At 35.8% G+C, this 19,494-nt stretch overlaps 1 protein-coding gene across 1 annotated transcript in view; it reads left to right on the top strand.

Moving 5' to 3' along the window:
- CWC27 (CWC27 spliceosome associated protein homolog) overlaps positions 1 to 19,494 on the top strand; it is a 286,475-nt gene that overhangs the window by 143,543 nt on the left and 123,438 nt on the right. The window contains exon 11 of the mRNA XM_027863367.1: positions 3,001 to 3,107. Within this exon, the coding sequence (XP_027719168.1) occupies positions 3,001 to 3,107 (107 nt within the window). The remainder of the gene's footprint in view (positions 1 to 3,000; positions 3,108 to 19,494) is intronic.

The raw sequence follows: 19,494 nt of genomic DNA, 5'->3' as shown, positions 1-19,494 counted from the left end.
AAAAATTGAGCAAACAACAACAGAAAAGAACCTTGCCATAAAAAGCTACTATGGAGTTAGGGAAGATCAAGATACAAACTCAGAAGAAGAAAATCAGTGTTAAAACAGGTACAGGCTGTTATAATAGAATAGGCTGAATAAGCCTCAAAGAAAAATATGAATTGGACACAAGCCAACAAGAATTCATGGAAGAGCTTTTTAAAAATGGTTTTAAAAATCAAATAAGAATGTTAGAGGAAAAATTGAGAAAAGAAATGAGAATGATGCAAGAAAATTATGAAAAGACAATTAACAGCTTGGCAAAAGAGACACAAAAAGTATTCATGAAAATAACACCTTAAAAAACAGAATTAGCCAGATGGCAAAATAGGTACAAAATTTCACTGATGAAAATAACTCTTTAGAAAGCAGGATAGGCCAAATTAAAAAAGAAAAAAAGAGAGGCACAGAAGTTCACTGAAGAAAATAACTCCTTAAAAATTAAGATTGGGCAAGTGGAAGCTAATGACCCCATGAGTCATCAAGAAACAATAAAGCAAAGCCAAAATAATGAAAAATTTGAAGAAAATGTGAAATAATTCATTGGAAAAAAACAACTGACCTGGAAAATAGATCAAGGAGAGATAATTTAAGAATTTTTGGACTCTCTGAAATGCATGACAAAGAAAGAGCCTACAAATCATATTTCAAGAAATTATGAAGGAAAACTGCCCCAATATCGTAGAAGCAGAGGGTAAAATAAAATTGAAAGAATCTGCCTGTAATCTCCTGAAAGAGATATCAAAATAAAAACTCTTAGGAATATTATAGCCAAATTCTAGAGCTCCAAAGTCAAAGAGAAAATACATCAAGCAATCAGAAAAAAAACAAACAAACAAAAAAAAAAACATTCAAATACCATAGAGCAGCAGTTAGAATATCACAAGATTTAGCAGCTACCATGTTAAGGAAGCAGAGGGCTTGGAATATAGTATTCTGGAGGGCCAGAGGAACTAGGATTATAAGTAAGAATAGGCTGAGTAGGCTACCCAGTAACACAGTAAATGAAATAGAGGAGTTTTCAAGCATTCTAAGTGAAAAGACCAGAGCTGAATAGAAAATTTGACTTTCAGATACAGGACTCAAGAGAAGCATAAAAATTTAAACATGAAAAAGAAATTATAAGGGACTCAATGAGGTTAAAATTATTACCTTTCTATAAGAGGATACATGTAACTCCTAAGAATTTTATCAATATTGGGGCAGTTACAAAGACTCTACTTAGAGCATGAGAAAGAGTTGATTATGTTGGGAAGATCTCAAAAAAATGGATGGGTATGAAAGAAAAATGCACTGGGAAAAAGGAGAAAAGAAAAGAATGAGGAATATTATCTAACATAAAAGAGACATGCAAGAAAGAGCTTTTATGGAGAAGAAGATGATGGGGCCTGGGGGTAGCCAATGCTTGAACCTTGTTTTCATCTGAATTTGTTTAAAGAGGGAAGAATATATTACACATACATACACACACACACACACACACACACACACTCACACTCTCACACACTCGATCTGATTTACCCAACAGGAAAGTAGGAGAGGAAGAGCAAAGAAAAAGGAAGGGACATAATAAAACTGAAGGCAGATTAAGGGAGGCAGTGGTCAGAATTTAAACAGACTATTGAGGAGGAACAGGGTAGAAAGAGAAAAAGAAAAGGATAAACAGAAGAAAATAGGATGGCGAGAAATGCACAATTAGTAATCATAACTGTGAATGTGAATGGAATGAACTCACCCATAAAATGGAAGTGGGTAGCAGAATAGATTAGAAACCAGAATCCAACAATATGTTGTTTGTAAGAAACATACTTGAAACAAAGAGATACCCACCTAGTTAAAATAAGGGAATAAAGTAAATCTGTTATGCTTCAGCTGAAGTAAAAATGGCAAGGGTAGCAATCATGACCTCAGACCAAGCAAAAGCAAAAATAGACTGAATTAAAAAGAGATAATCAGGGAAACTACATCTCCATGAAGTTTGTTTCCTCCAAAGGAAACAAAACTATGACTCTTTGCAGATGATATGATGGTATACTTGGAAAACCCTAGAGAAAAAACTGAAAAACTAATTATAGCAATTAACAATTTTAGCAAAGTTGCAGAAGGTAAATAAACCCACATGCACAATCAGCAACTCTATTTATCACCAATAAAACCCAGCAAGAAGAGCTAGAAAAAGAAATTCCATTTAAAATAACTGCAGACATTATAAAATACTTGCAAGTCTGCCTGCCAAGACAAAGCCAGGGACTGTATGAACACAATTACAAAACACTTTTCACATAAATAAACAGCTGGAGAAATATTACTTACTCATGGGTAGGCTGAGCCAATATGACAAACATGATAATTCTACCTAAATTATTTTACTTATTCAGTGCCATAGCAATCAAAGAACTTTTATAGAGCTAAAAAAATAATAATAAAATTCATTTAGAAGAACAAAAGATTAAAAATATCAGAGGAATCGGGGGGGGGGGGAGTGAAAGAAGGTGGCCTAACAGAACCAGATCTCTTAATTCATTTTATGATCATACTGTATTTTATATGTACTTGCTGCCTCTTCCATTAGAATGTAAGCTCACATGTATATGCAGGAATTGTTTCATCCTTTGTACTTATATCCACAATGCTTAGCATTTGGTAGGTGTTTTAAAACCCTTGATTCATTGATCGTTGCTTATTGAGAAATTTGGATTGACCACACTCTACATGAGCCTAAGCTTTGGTTCTGTATTGTGTCTTTATATTGCTTCCATGAAAAAACTGTTGGGGTTTTTTTTATTTTAAACTTACTTCCTTTACCTCCCCACCTTATAATTGAACATGAGTGAATTGTTATAATCCCTTTGTTTACTTCAGTGGTTTGATGTACATTAACTGACAGTTCCGTTTTTTCTAAGAAAACTTTACTTTCTCAATATTGCTTTATCCTCATGTATATGTGTTCTGTCTTTATAGTGAGGAGCTCAAGAAAGAAGTCCGACTGCTAAAGCGAGAACTCTTAGCTGCAAAAAGAAAGAAAGAAAATGACACTTTTGCCAAACAAGCCGAAAAGAGAATGGAAGGTAAGATCTAGTATCAATTATGGGCTCTCTCCTAACTTTAGATGTCTTAAGAGTTTAAATCTGCTTATACTTTGTTTGGATAATGAGCAAGAGAAAGGTTTCTATAAAGAATGTCTCTAAATCTGGTATTTTCTGAAAAGTCAAGGTAATTGCAAATGTTGTCATCACTACAGCCATCATCCTTATTAATTGAGTATTAGATAGTGTATAAAATATAGGCAATTGGCATAGTATATAACTATGTTTAAAGATGATTTGGGTTCAGATTCTGCCTCTGCTATTTAGGACCCAAAGGTAGTATGTAACCTTCAGCAGGTCACTTCTAAGTAGCAAATCTTCAAGCTTCAATTTTATTGCTCATCTGTAAATGATGGTATTGGACTAGATGATTTCTAGGTCCCCTTCCAGCTTTTACTGCTGTGCATCACACTGTAAAAATTAAATTATGCTATTCTTTTAACTATATTTCATCTCAAAGGTATTCATGTTTATACACATTATTTCTGAGGTTATGAGGAGAAGGTGAAAAGAAGATTGAGACTCAGTTTAGCTTAAATAGAGCTTTATACAAGGAGAATATATAGCCTTAGGAAGTAATGGCCTCTCTTACCAAAGGCCTTCATGCAGAGGTCACATGACTCAGGTGTATTTGATAAGAAGAGACTCTTGTTCCAATGTGCATTAAACAAGATGACTTCCAGAGCCATTTTTGCTTCTGTATATATTTGAGTGCTGATTCATTTACTTCTAAAACTGGCAATGTTCACTTTTGTTTTGTTTTGTTTTTCCTTTTTGCAGTGGGATGTAAGTGTATTAGAAAATCTAAATGATGGTATTGAGAAACTGGTCAGTCATATATGGCAGTTTATTTGTAAAAGTTTACTATGTTCCCAAATATCTCATTTTTACTTTTGCTGAGCTAGAACGTCTTTGGAGGAAGCTGTTTCACCAAAGAAAGAGTTTAACTTTGTCTAAAAATTCTTAAGCTATAAAGCACATTCATTATGAGTTTCCAAAACTTTACACAATTTTGACTCCTCAACTTTATGGTTTCTTTTTACAAAGATGAATTATCTTGTAATTCCAATTAGCATGGTAGGAGATTTGAGTCAGTTGCCTTTGATGCCATATGATAAATTTACTAGAATAACTGCTCTCTTCTGCTAATAAATTCCTTATCTCTTTCGTGGTACATATTGAAAGAGTGAAGTGAAAAAGTTTTAAAGAGCCAGCATAACTCATAGTTCAGTCATGCTCATTGCTGTTTCGCTTATTTAGTGAGAAGCATACTATATAACCACTGAAGAAGTCATGGTCTTGAGATTTGGGACATGACTTAAGAAATCACCAGAATATATTTTGAACCAAGTAAATCATGCGTAATTGTCAGTTGTGTGAAAAAGAGCTGAAAAAAAAAATCTCATTAATCTCAAAAACCTAATAAAATGGCTAAGATTATTATACACACTTCCAAATTATAGGCCAAAAATTTTTTCTTTGTAGAATTCATTGGTGGCATATTACCTTTAGTGTGAACCACTATAATTGTCATGCTGAGTTCTGAAAGAAATGTCAGTGAAAGTAATGTCTTTAAAGAGTTAGCATTTAAATGTTAATAAGTGATTTTTTTATCTTATCTATAATTAAGACAAATCTATAATCCATAAAAGAAGTTACTAGAATGTTAGACCTTCAAGAGACTTTAGAAATCATCCAGGCCAGTCATTTCTTTTTACAAATAAAGAATCTGAGTTCTGAAGAGATTAAGTGATTTATACAGTGTCAATCAGCAATCAATCAGCAAGTATTTGTTCTTCTTGTTATTGTTGTTATTATTCTTCAGTTGTTTTTGGTCATGTTTGACTCTTCGTGACCCAATTTAGGCTTCCTGGAAAAGATACTGGAGTGATTTACCATTTCCTTCTACAGCTCATTTTACAGATGAGAAAACTGAGACAGACAGGGTTTAGTGACTTGCCCAGGGTCAAAAAGTTAGTGTCTGAAGCCAGATCTGAATTCAGATAGACGAGTCTTCCTGACTCCGGACCTGGCACTCTATCTGCTCTGCCACCTAGCCACCACATGTCAGTCACTATGCTAGACACTGTGAAACAAAATGAGCAAGATAAGTACATACAAAAATGTGTATATATACAGTATGACTATAAGGTAAATCAAATATATGCAGTGTAGTTCAATATAAGTTAGTTTGAGATAGAGAACACTAGCAGTTGGAGGGATCAGGTAAGGCTTCATACAGAAGATAGAGCCTGAGCATTCAAGAGCAAGAGGGAACTCTCTATAGCAGATGACATGGAGAGAGTGAATTCTGGACATGGGGGATGGCAGTGCAAAGGCATGAAGATGGGAGATGGAGTGTCGTTGATGAGAATCAGAGAGGAGTCAGCTGGGTGAGTGAAGAGAAGGGCTCAGATGGGAGAGCTGCCCTATAATTGTGGGAATTTATAACAAAGATTCTTATTTCTGAATCTTCTTTGTCTTGTCAATACCATGTAAATTATCTATATGTGCCATGATATTAGGGAAAAGTATAATATCAATGGCATTGAAAACAAAAAAAATTTTGAAATGAGTTTAGAATCACTTTAAGAAGATTCTTATGTTTATAGGATACAATGAGGAAATACTGTACTATAAAATCAATCAGGATGGCTTGATTGGACCTGTGCTTTAGGAAAATCACTTTAATAGCTGGATAGGATAGGGATTAGAATAAGAATAAGGATAAGGTCAGATTGGAGTGGAGAGAGACAAGGCAGGCAGACCGACCAGCAGTAATACAGTATCATAGCACTAGTCCAGGTATGAAGTGATGATACCTGTAGTAAAGTGTTGACAGTGTCAGAAGAGAGAAATGGGCATATTTGAGAGATGTTACAAAGGTGAAATCAGCAGGCTGTGGCAACAGATTGGATTATAGGGAATGAGAGATAGTGAGGAATCCAGGATGCTTTCTAGATTGTGAACCTGAGGGACTGGAAGAATAGTGTTGCCTTCTACGGTAATAGGGAAGGTAGGAGGGGAGGAAGTTTAAGGGGAAAAATAATGAGTTCTGTTTTAGATATAATTAAGTTTAAGATGTCTACTGGATATCCAGTTTGAAATGTCTGAAAGGCAATTGAGGTCAACAGAGAGGTTGGGGAAGATAGATAGAATTGAGAATCATGAACATAGAGATAGATGGTAATTAAATCTATGGGTACTGATAAAATTGCCAAGTGAATTACTATAGAGAGGGAAGAAAAGAGGACCCAGGACTGAACCCTGAGGGACACCTATAGTTAAAGGGCATGATCTGGATGAGGATTTAGCAGAGGAGACTGAGAAGGAGCAGTCTGATAGGTAAGATGAGAACCAAAAGAGACAAGTATCCCAAAAAACTGGAGAGAAGAGAGTATGAAGGAGAAGAAAGTGATCGACAATGTCAAAGGCTGCATAAAGGTCAAGAAGAATGAGGAAAGAGAAAACACCATTCAGCAACTAAGAGATAATTAGTAACTTTGGAGAGAGCAATTTTGGTGAAATAAAGTCAGAAGCCAGATTTTAAAAGGTTAAGAAGAGAGTAGGAGGAGAGAAAGTGTAAGCACCTATTGTACACAGTCTTTTTGAGGAATTGATATGAAGCTGAAACTTAGCTGGATACAATTAGGGAAATTATAAGAGTGCTAGGGATTCAAGAGTGGAGGACAGTGTAGAGTTGAATTGGCTCACCAAGGGGTCAAGATGGAGAAAAGAAGAGAGAGTGGTTAATGCAGGAGTGATGGACTGGGAGACAGTTGAGAGGTGAAGGGATTAGAGGTCACAGTGAGGACAAAGAGTATGGTTTTGTAAGGGAAGGTAGAGGGAGAGACAGAAAGCCATTAGATGATGGTTGGATAAAGGGATTTAAGGATTCTTGAACATAGAGTTGGTACATTTATTGGTGAAGACAAAATCAAAGATATGGTCAGCTTTGGGCATGACTAAAGTGAGTTGGAGATATAACTCATGAGAAGTTGAGGAACTGAGTGGTTAGGATGTTTTACGGAGAATCAGTACCTATGTTGAAGTTCCCTAATATGAGGACTGGAATTGGGGAGGAGAAAAAAATTGTGAGCCAGGTGTGGAACTCATTGAGGAAGTAATGAGAGTGTCCTGAGGATCTGTAGTAGTCCTGAGATCTGGGTAGTAGATATGAATAGAATGAATCTCAAAGGTGGAGAGGTGACTGAGTGATGGAGGTAGGGGGAGAATCTGGAAGTGGTAGTGAGGAACAAGGAGTATTCTAACCCCCACACCTCCGTCAGTGAGCTAGGGAGAATGAGTGAAGATGTAGCCAGTACTAGAAAGGGTAGCCAGGGAGGCAGTGCCATCAGAGGGGAGCCAGGTTTCAGTAATAGTAGGTGGAAGGAGTGGAAAAGGAAAAAGATTCAAGAGAAAGGGAATTTTGTTGCCAATGGAACAGGCATTCCAGATGGCAACAGTGGAATGGCAAACAGTGATGTTTGGTTGAAACTTTGGAGTGGAAAGGTTGAGGGGAATGGGAATAAGGAATCAGGGAGTAGGGGGGATTGGGTTTTGGGTTTTGAAACCCAAAGAGTATTGGCCTAAGAATCAAGAGATCTAAGTACTAATACTGTATACATGTGTGTGTGTGTGTGTGTGTGTGTGTGTGTGTACACGTATACATAAAACAACGTTAGGTAAGTCTTTGGACCTCAGTTTCCTCATCTGTAAAATTTAATAGTTGTGTTATGTGATTTCTAAGGTCTCTTCCTCCACACTCTTTAAGGTACTCCTTCAGTTTTGTCTGTATTTCCTACATCCCATGCAGAAATCATCTTCAGTTTAGAGCTTTCATGTAGGGTCTTGCACATAATGGACATTTAAGTAAATATCTATTGGATTGTTGAACAGAATACCTTGCACAGTGCTTTGTAAATAGTAGGTGCTTAAATGTCTATTGAATTGAATTAACATACTCTCTACATTAATAGAGTTCTTGGGAACACATGGCTTAATTTTTTTTTTAATGACCTTATGGTGTACCTTACAAAGTAAGTGACCTTATTATTAGTCATGCTTTATTTTTTAAATTGCAGTCATTTGTCATAGTTTGTCATGTTGTAAGACTTTGTTCCAACTCTTTCCTTGGTATTGTATGACTTTCGCTGAATTTGACTTTCCTCTCTGCTTTTATACGTAATAACTAAATAGACAAGTATCATAATGAAATAGTGATAGAAAAACATACTGCACTGTGGTGGGTCAGTGAGCATCAGCAAACTTGTTTTACTTTGAACTTTACAGATTCCTAATGACTACAACATGTAACTTTTAAAGCTAATTGTGTTTCTTTTCTCATTAAATGAAAAATGATACCATGTGCCATCAGTGCAGAACCATTACACAAGCAAAGGAGAACAAGAGGTGTCCTTGAATGCATGCCAGAACTTCAAAAATTTCCTCTACACAGAGATATTTGAATGTTAGGATTTTGTGAACTCAGAGGATAAATCCAGAGGTTCATATGTGTATTTCTTGAGTAAGATCATCACATGAGAAGAAGTTGGAAAGTTTTATTTGACCTTGACTCTATAACTTTATGCATCAGTTGGTCTAAGTACCCTGTTGAATCCATTCAGGAAAGATTTCTTAACTGGGATGTGTGGTTACATACCTGGCTTTGATAAACCATTTTATTTTAGTCTGAGACCATTTTTAATGTATTTAAATATTTGGGTATTTTGGCAACTCTGAGTGATTTGGTCCTTCGAACACTATGTGCTATATATCTGGCACTTTAATTTGCAGATGGATTTAAGGGCTGAAAATGAATTCTAAAAAGACCCAGATGTTTCAAATATCCAGATCCTTTTGCACACTTAGTAAAGCAAATTGCTGCAATAACATAGACGTGTCTTTCATATGGGTTTCCATTTCTTTGTGTGCAATACCAACTACTAAAGATAAACTAATAATTCAAATCTTTAAAAGTCTATAATCTTAACAAAAAGACTGAAAAACTAGTTATTTCTGGTTTTATTTCTTAATGTCAAATATGCTAGGTAAAAATACTTAGTGAGGCTAATGGAGATTTGGTTTATGATAGGACAAAACTCAGTAATATATTCTTCTTCAAACCATCTGAATTTGTTAAGCTCAATGCCAGAGACTAAAACCCTGAAGGAATAAATAAAATCACTGGCCTTAAGAAAGGGTCAGAAAGAATTAATCATCATTCACATCTGACATAAACCAGGCTGTCCTCAATGGAGGACTCCTCTGATTTGTTTCCTTTTTTCTTTCCTGACAACTGTGAAATGAATTGGCTTAAATGACTGTTTTTTTCTTTAAACCTAAAATAATTACTAATGGGCCTTTCGGGATCAAAAGGAGTATCCATTGAGCATAATACAAAACAAAACTCCTGTGTCAATGAAAATATTTTAGATAGTTTTTTATCTGACAGTTTCATAATTAAGAATTTAATTATATTCCATGTGGTTTAGAGTCCACACATGAGCATTTTACTTTGATAGATTCAGTCAGGAAAGTATCTTACAGACATTTATTGCCCAATTCAAGTTGCGTGCGTGTGTGTGTGTGTGTGTGTGTGTGTGTGTGTGTGTGTGTGTTTAAAGACACTCCTTTTCTCTGTCAGTCTAGATAGATTAATCCTACAAGTGAAGGCTAAAAGTTCACTTTAATATTTATGGCAACAAACTAAGTGATATGGAGAAAGAGATAAGGTAAGCAAGAAAAATAGGTACAAGTAAAATGTAAATAACCTTACATTTAACATGTAAAGAGGTAGTCGTATAACAAAGTTATTTCCATTACATGGTACATGACTATATTTTCTTGATCAAAACTTCTAGTAAAGAACTAAATGGTATATAGAAAGATGTAGAGTGAGAAGGAAAAATATAGAGAGCTAAAATCTTATGATAAAGTAGACACAACTGTTTTCATGTCCTCGAGTAGTCTTACTTCCTTGACCCAGTTACAATCTATTTTCAATATAGAATAATCGGTTTTCAAGAGTGTTTTCTCTGGTTCCTGCCATGGAAGGCAGGCTTGCTAGTGACAGTGTTTGATGTTGTGCTGTTTCTGTTACATCAAAGGAAGATGAAGTTGGGGGTAGGGTTGTGGAGGAGTATAGCATGATGGAGTCTAGTCCAAAGGACTGGATGTTATACAGGTGGTACAGTAACTAGAGTATGGGACATGGAGTCAGGAATATGGCCTCAGACACTTACTAGCTCGGCGATCCAGGACTAGTCACTTAACCTCTGTTTACCTTATTTACCACATCTGTAAAATGAGCATAATAATAGCACCTACCTCACCTACTTTGTGAAGATCAAATATAATAATTATAAAGCATTTAGCACAGTGCCTAGCACATAGTAAACATTATATAAATGGTAACTATTATTATCTTATAAGGATCCTTTCAGCTCTCAATCTGTGATTCTATGTCTGCCTCTTTTACCTCAAGGTGTTTAGTAACTCGGTTTCATGGCTTACTTCTCACCTCTTTAACCCTCAAAATTTAAAGACCTCCTAAATCCCCAAATCTCACTAAAGCAAACAAAACCCCAAAAAATAATTAAGGAGGAAGAAGAGGAGAATGGCATATAGAACAGTGTATAGATAGATGGCACATGCTTTCTTTCCATCTTGGCTTAAAAGTACTCCTTTTCATTTTTTTAATCAATTTTATGTCCCTGCCTTTCAGTCTGAAAAGATGATTTCAAGTAATGTCCTTCAAGGATATAGCACAACTAGCAGATGAACACATTTGATATAAAGGCCAAAATCTTATTATAATGAACTCTATTATAGTTTCTCTACATATTTCATAGTTATGTTTCTAATGTAACGTTCTTTGGGATACAAGTACGTGAGAGTGATTTCTGTGGAAGTTATGTGAGCATATCTAAGGCCATGAAGGCCTGACATTTGATGTCTTTCTAATCCCTGTTGTTATAAGGTAATATAGGTCCTTTGGATAGTACTCAAAAAAGTGCTTGTGAAGTGATCCCAGAAAAGTTTGTGCATGTTTGAATTTCATCATTCAGTATTGGTTTCCCTATAATAGCCCTGGTTCCTCCTTCCTGATAAAGACCCCATTTGATCAGGGAATAACACTGTAGCATTTCATTGCTTACCTGACTGAATGTTTATGGAGGTTTCTTTTGCTAGTCAGGAGACTTAAATTCTAATCCTATTTGGACTAGTAATCCTATCACATAACCTTAAAAAAATCATTTACTAATTCTGAATCCCAATTATTTTCCCACGTGTGAGACAGATAGACAGACTAAAGACAGACACCATTTTTAAGCTGTTGGTATTTCCCAATCACAGTGCTAAGCTCTAGGGATACGAATGCAAGCAAACGTGATAGTCACTGTACTCAAGGACATTTACCTTCTAATGGGACCAGACTATACATATACAGTAACTGGAAAGATGAGAAGAAAGAGGAAGAGAATTCAGAGAATGAATCCAGGCTTGAGTGAAATGAAGCAAGACTGGGGTCTTTCCTAAAATGGTGGTCCCAGGGAGGAAGTCACCAGTTAGGAGAGCAGAGCCTCAGGGCAAAGGTGCTCTACTGGGATTAAAAGAAGTTCATAGAAGTCAATCCAGGTATGACTGGAGAGTTCCCAAAATGGGGGTGAGGGGGAAGGGAGTTACCAATCAGGAGAACAGAGCTTTAGGGCAGAATTTTGAGTGAGATCATGATAGAGTTATTACTCTGCTATTAGAGATAATAGTAGCTACCTATTCCCACCTGACAAGACAGTTGTGAGTTAAGGATATGCAAAAATGATTTTAACATTAAGGAAGATAAATACTATGTAAATCTACCATATCATCAATATTATTACTATTATCATATTTTAACATATGTATATATTTTAAAGATTGGATGAAAGGCTTTAGAAAATCTAATGAATAGAAGTTAATCAGTTGATCTACAAGCATTTTAAAACACTCTATGTCACTTTGCTAGTTGCTAGGAATACAAAAACTAAACGGTCCTGCCCTCAAGATGCTTACATTCTGTTGGGGGAAAGTATGTATACATTTAAGTAGAGTAAAACACATTTAATATAAATACAAGATAATTTCAGAGGAGGAAACTAGCAACTGGGGAAAAACAGGAGAGGTCTAATGAAGGAGGTAGCTTGGAAAAAAAAAAAAGCTGGAGATTCCAAGAGGCTGTGAGAAGGAAAGGCATTCAAGACATAGGGAGGCACAGAGATGGGAGACAGACTCATGTGTGAGGAATAGCAATTTAGTCCAGTAAAGTGCAATATGTAATAAGCCTGAAAATATAAACAGCTTTAAATGTCAAACAGAGGTGTTTGTATTTAAACCCAGAAGCAATAGGGATCCACTAGTGCTTTTTTGAGCAGAGGAGTGACATGGTTAGACCTATACTTTTGAAATACCACATAGCAGGATCTTAATAAATGCTTGTTAATAAGAACTATGCAGAACATGGATCAAAGGAAAGAGAGGATTACGGTAGGGAGACCAATAGAAATGGGGACTGTGATGGAGAAAGAATTGACAAACTTTTGCAACTGATTGGGATCTATAGGGTGAGTAGTCGGATGATTCCAAGTTTTGAACCTGGGTATCTGGAAGTATGGTGATGATAAGGAGAGAATCATATCATTCATTTGGGCTCAGAAAATCAGCTGAGTACAGGATAAGGCTAAAATGGCTGAACAGTTCATGTTTTTATAAACAACAACAACAACAACAAAAAATCTAGGATTTTAGGAGACAGAAAACTCGAGTCAGCACTATGATATGACAGCCAAAATGTTAATGCAGTCTTGAGCTTTTAATAGAAATATAGAGTCCCAAAAGGAAGGAACTTATAGCCCTGTTGCACCTCGACCTGAAGCACTGTGTTCTGTCCTGGGTGCCACCTTTTGATGAGACATTGGCAAGCTAGAGTCCATTAAGAGGGAGGCATCCGGGATAATAACGGCACTCGAAACCATACTGAAAAAAGTTCAGATTGAAAAAACTGACAGTGCTTAACCTAGAGGAAAAAAAAAAATTAAAGACTGGGGAGATGGAGGGGGGTGTCAGGGAGGCGTATGGCAACAAAGAGATCTGATACCTATCTTCAAGTATTCATTGGGCTGTCTTGTGGAAGAACAAATTAGATTTATTTTACTTGCCCAGAAGATAGAATTAGGAGCACTGAGTGGAAATTGCAGAGGGGTAGATTTCACCTTGATAGGTTGAAGAGCTTCCTAACAATCAGAAAGTCTGTCCAAAAGTGCCTGTGGTGGTAGTGGATTCCTAATTACTGGAGGTTTACCAGTGAAGACTACATGACCACTGCAGTATAGGTTAGAGTTGAGGTGGGTGCTTTCTGGAGAGCCTCTAACTTTAAGGGTCATAAATAATTCTAAAACAGTTATTTGTATAGTTTAAATTTTCCATACTGATGAAATTTGAACACACGAAACTGAAAATCAAACTAGTTTAACCCAAAGTCTGCAATAAGTGCTCAATTTAAATCTAATAAACAAGGAATGTTGTATTACTTTTTAAATGCCAGTTGTATCCAAAAAGAGATATACTTCAGGATGATAGTTTATAGCAGTAGAGTCTATTTAGTCTCCTGACCCAGTTGTCTATACCTCTATATAGGATTGCTATAGTATATGATCAGTTCTGCCTAAAGTTGACAGTAGGTTGGGGTAAAGTCACTTTTCTGAGTTGACTTTGTCTAAAACTTTAATAAACTTTGCAATTTTGTTGGTTACATTATGACTTCAACCCCCTCTGATTTCCTTTAAGTTTAATCATACTATCAAAACCAGCAGTAAGCCAAATAGTCAGAGAGAGATACAGGTTTGAGCAAATTCCTCAGTCAACTTTAGGTAGGTAAGTTGTCTGATCTTCTCTTCTCAGAGTACTATGTGGACAATACCTTCTCTGTGAAGAGTGCCAGAATTCAAAGAACGAAGGACAATCTGAGCTTGTAAATCAAGAAAGCATTTTAAAACCTGTTGTGAAAGATCTCTTTGCAGTGCTTAATACCTCTCAAGTTGCACTGGGCCATTTAAAATCTATACAAACTATCTTTGAATAATGGATTAAGTCAGATTGGGGCCCTTCTATCATTATAGGGTTGAGGAAATGTACAATTTCTGACTACTTTTCCATCTATCTAATATATAATGTTAGACAAGATTAATCTTGGTTTCCTAAGTGAAACAGAGACTCTAGAATGTTAGGCTGATACTGCTAGGATGAATTGATTCCCTGGTGTTTTTAGATTGTACTTCTTTTCAAAAGCAGTTAATTCTTTCCGGGCATTCTTTAGGCATTGTCTTGTCCTACTAGCTAGTGACTAACTTTAAGTTCAGGCATAATGTTTTGTGTTTGAAGTTTTGTTTTTTCACCAATTCTGATGTTTTGTTGTGTGTATTCAATTTTATTGTTACATACTGTGGACAATGAAAGTAAAGTGTAGTTATGTTGTTACAGTTTATATTTTTTTAACTTAACAGTAAAGAATCATGCTTTAACATAATCGGAACCTCTTCAACTGTGTTTTGAATTCTGTATTCTCCCTCACTCCTATTCCTCTTTTCTATGCCTTTTCATTTTCTCTTCTCTACCTCTTCCTTATTTTTTCCCTTTCTTCTCAGTCAGTATATAATGCACTGAATGCCTCATATGAGTCTGACATTATCTATTTCTAAGTGGAAACTGCAGCTGCAGAAGAAAGGATATCATTGTGTGGTCATCATCCTCCTTTGTGAGCAATAGTAGTCATTTGTGAGTAGAAAGTTGTGCCATGTAGGTGGCAACCTAAATTGTCCAAAATATAGTCAAAACCCAAAAGGAAGCAAAAAAGCAAAAAAAAAGTCCTTTGAGTAGTTAAAATAGATGACACAAAGGCCATGAATTAAAGCTCATTCACTTTGCTATTAGGAAAGTCCCTTAAGCCCTCATGCAAAGCACATTTCCTCTTAGGTATAATTCTGACATCCTTGCAGTAAATTAGGCTCAGGGGAGGAACTGCTAGAAATAATCATATTAATAACAGCAAAAAATGACAGCTGACAAAGTGTGGGTAAGGCAATACATTAAAAAAAAACCACCCCAAGATCCTTTGAACTAGACAGCCTCAATAAGCCCTAGAAGTCTCACTCACTATACTTCATTACGATATAATTGTTTGCAATGATCACTCTCAGTCATCAACAGTATGTTTAGTCATGTTTTGTATACACTGTTTTGGAAGGCATGAGAGAATATATTTGAATAAGTTTAATTTGCTGTTGAAAAGCTAAGTTTCAGTGACCTAGAAAATTGACTTTTGTGAGACTTTTCATTTTCCTTGATGCCAAATAATTGAAGCATTTTGGTTGTGTGACCAGTGTATTGTTGAGAAGTAATTTAATCAAACCTGTGAATTATTGGGTCTTTGTACCAGAAATCAGTCCATGTGCTATTTAAAAGTTTGTCCTACAATAATAATCTTCCTTTTTTCAGAATAAAACTGGCATAACATATATCATGATTAGTGATTTCTCACTTTAATTTGTGGTTTTTTAAAGCTGTCATCCTCAACTGTTATGTTATGTGCCTATAACCCACCTTGTTCCTTTTGCTATATTCTTTTTGCTTGCCATCATAGATACAGAATTATTGTGCAGCTGCTGCCTGAGGAAGTGACCAGTATAGGACATGTGTATTGGGAGTGTTAGTTTTTGTGCTAAAATCTTCTGTGAAAATATGAGGTGAAAATCCCACACATTTTATGGATGTGTGACTTGACTTTTAAAGATCAGAGCCTGGACTGCCTAGAGGAGATTTTAGAAGCCACCAGTGAATTGAATAACCCACATCTGAAAACCAGTGTATTAGGGGTATCTCTTTTCAACTGAGGGACTTTGGGGAGAAGAGTAAAAAGCAGAAAAAGAAAAAAAAAACCGATACTGACATTTCAGGAATTTCCCTGGGTGTAGTCATGAGCCTAAGATTACATCCCATTACCCTTCTAATATATTTGTCATGATCATCTTTGACAAATAATAGTAGCAAGGACATCCTTGATGAAGGCTTTCGAAGAGAAAAATCAGGTTTTCACAAGCAGTGTTCTGTTGTTCTCAAAGGGGGTCACCAATACAAGTTTGGAAGGCTCTACCACAGTTCAGGCACAAATAGTCCATATGAACATTTGGAGTGGAGATGTCTCTAAATTTACGCATCTCACATTTCTTTTTAGCTACAGCAGTTCTGCTTTGCTTGTAGAATGCACCACCTTCCTTGATGCAGACACGCTATGCTGGGCAGTCTTGTGCCAATATCTCCCATGTCTCACAATTGTTTCCATAGTTCTGACTCTGTGACTGGGTGAGTTACAAGATTATAAATTTCAGAGAAAATGACAATCTGCATTAACCAAAGGAGTTTCATCATCTACCATTTCTCTATATCAATGAAATCAGAGGTCCAATCCCTATCCCTAATTTTTTGTGATTTTTTTTTTTTTTTTTTTTACAATATATACTTTTTTTTTCTTTCCAAAAAATCTCTTTATAGGGATGCACCCTATATTTGGGAACAACCTATATTCAAACCAATAGAGTACTTTAACAAACTACAACATTTTCCTATTGTTTTTGGTATCAGTGTTGTTCAGGACCCATAAATCATATTTATTCATTTGTGTAGGGGGAGGCTTAGTCTGTGGCCAACAACCCTGAAGTGAAAACCTCAGGATCACAGATTTAGAACGAGAAGGGACCCCAGTGATCATCTTGTCCATCCTCATTATATAGGACAAGATAAATGACTTCACTTCACAGGTACTAAATGGCATAGCCAAGAATCAAGCCCAGATCGTCTGACTCAAGAGCCAGTGCTTTCCACTGTACCATCTTTGACTTAGTGATATTCATTCATTCATTCATTCATTCATTCATTCATTCTCTGTCTCTGTCAAGGAAAAGAGATAAAGAAAGGAAGGTAAATATTTTTAAAGGGGGTGGAGGCAATTCTTACGCTTCTGTCAAACAAACAAAAATGCTTTGGTTTGGGGAAAAAAAGAAATAAAAAAGCCCTTACAACCTCTTACTTGGGTGCTTGCTGGAAGATGTCTGTGCTCTGGCACCTGGGAATTCCATTTCCATTGACACAGTGAATGGCTGGTTTCTTCCAGGCAAAAAAGAAAATAATATCCAAAAGGTGAACTACCTGTTGGCTGCTCTGTTACCACTACTTGTCTTTGTTAACAGCTTCTGACAGCTCTCCAAGAAATATTAGAATCACATCTGATATTTAATCTTTAAATTGAACATATTACATATTTGCACACTTACTTTTGTTCCAGGTCCAAGGCTTTAGAAGTCATTAAGTAAAAGAATTTTTTTAAGTGTTTACATTGTCTCAAGAGGGGGGAAAAAAACTAATTCGCTCATTACAAGTTTGATTATAACCAGTCTTCCCATTTGGGGATGAAGCTGTTAGCCATGCCAGACTGCTGTCAAGACCTTCCTTTAAATAAGATGTTTTTCTTTTATGTGACATTTTCTGTAGTGTTGCCAAAAATGACATCAAACATATAATTCATTTGAGCATTGAATTTCTTCAACATCTTGCAGCACTTAATCAAATATTTGAAAAAGATATCATTCTTTTCACAACTTTGTAGTGTAAACCTGTGAATATGTTGCTATGAAAGTTACTTTGGACAAGTTTAATCTGTATGGTTGGGGGATAGGTTGAGTGTGTTTTTAAAAAATGATTAATACAATTTGCTGACAGTTTTAAAGTTATTATCTTTTTTAAAATATTCATATAAAGTCTTTGCATTTGGTCAAGTTACAACTTTTTGGTATTAGCATTTTGTAGAAGAATCTGATAATCCCAAAATTATATTAATAGTGACATTAAAGGAATTGGAAATGCCCCATAGGACTGAAGGAGTGATACCATCCTCAGACTAACAAGATGTCAAAATATTAAGAATCATGTTAAAGTATAAAACTCATTTGCGTCAGTTATAGAAAGGATCGCAACACCAGAGTTTATGCTTGTTTTAAACACTAAATTGCAATATGTTAAAATGTAAAAATAGGTATCTGAAAAAGTGTCATGAGCATTAGAAATTCTGATCCTGAAAGTTTAGGTTCAAAATCCTCCATAATCACACTTAGAGTAACAGAATGCCACAGATGGAAAGAACCTTACACATCATTTAGTTCAACTCTGTCATTTTAAAAATATATGAGGAGGAAGCTGAGGTCCAGAAAAGTTGAATGATTCACTTCCCTCAATGACTGGTGAAAAGTGCCCGAGCAAGGCCTCCTGCTTCCCAATCCAGTGTTCTTTTTGCTGCACCATTGAGTCTCTTATTTGATAAATATTAACATTCATAAGATTGTAAACTTTTAACAAATTTTGTAAACATGACACAATTTAGGAGAAGATATGTAATCAAATCTTAAAAGCAAAAAAACGAAGAGATCACATTGTTACTTAAATGGAGATACCTTTTGGAAATGAGGATGCAATAGTTAAATGACTGACAAAATTAAACATTGTTATGGATGAAAATCAAAGAGGACTAAGACTTAAAGCATGTCACAGGAAAACAACTTTCCAAAGAAACATTCTTTCATGTTTTAAGAAATATGTAAGTAGCTACAATACCCAGGTCCTTTTAATTCATCTCTATCCGCATAGCTCCTTCAATAAAGCTTATGTCAGCAGATGGATAGAATGGATAGATAGATAGATAGATAGATAGATAGATAGATAGTAGAGATGAATGTATGTGTTTGTGGTCTTCCATAGTCTGTGTTTTGCTACCTTTCCAGACTTCACCCCCTCTGGCATTTCATGTTCCTGCCAAAATAGACTATGAGATGTTTCCCAAACTCAGTGTTCCCTCACTGGGCCTGTGCTTTCATACAAGATCTTCCCATAGGTCCTCAATGCCTTCGAGAAATCTTACCTTGCTTTAAGACTTCACAAACATGCCACATTCTCCACAAAACCTTTCCTGAACACCCGAGATCATGTTTTATCCCCCACTCAAATTATCTTATACTTATTTGTCAGATTTACATGCCGCATCTAATCCCCAACCCTAAGTAAAATGTTAATGTTAGCTTCTTGAGGGCAGGTACAGAAAGTACCATTTCCTGGTTGGTACCAAGCTAGGTGCTACATGAAAGCAAGTTAAGTAAATGAGCTTAGAGGTCATATTTTTGGAAGTGCTTGAAAATCACCATTTAAAAGTAAACAATTGGAAATGGCAAACCATTCCAGTATCTTTTCCAAGAAAATCCCAAATGGGGTCATGAAGAGTTGGACATAACAG

Source organism: Vombatus ursinus, unplaced genomic scaffold (genome assembly GCF_900497805.2).
Source record: "Vombatus ursinus unplaced genomic scaffold, bare-nosed wombat genome assembly UNPS02014772.1, whole genome shotgun sequence".
Taxonomy (NCBI): domain Eukaryota; kingdom Metazoa; phylum Chordata; class Mammalia; order Diprotodontia; family Vombatidae; genus Vombatus; species Vombatus ursinus.
Note: the sequence above shows the minus strand (reverse complement) of the source record. Positions and strands in the feature narration are given on the sequence as shown.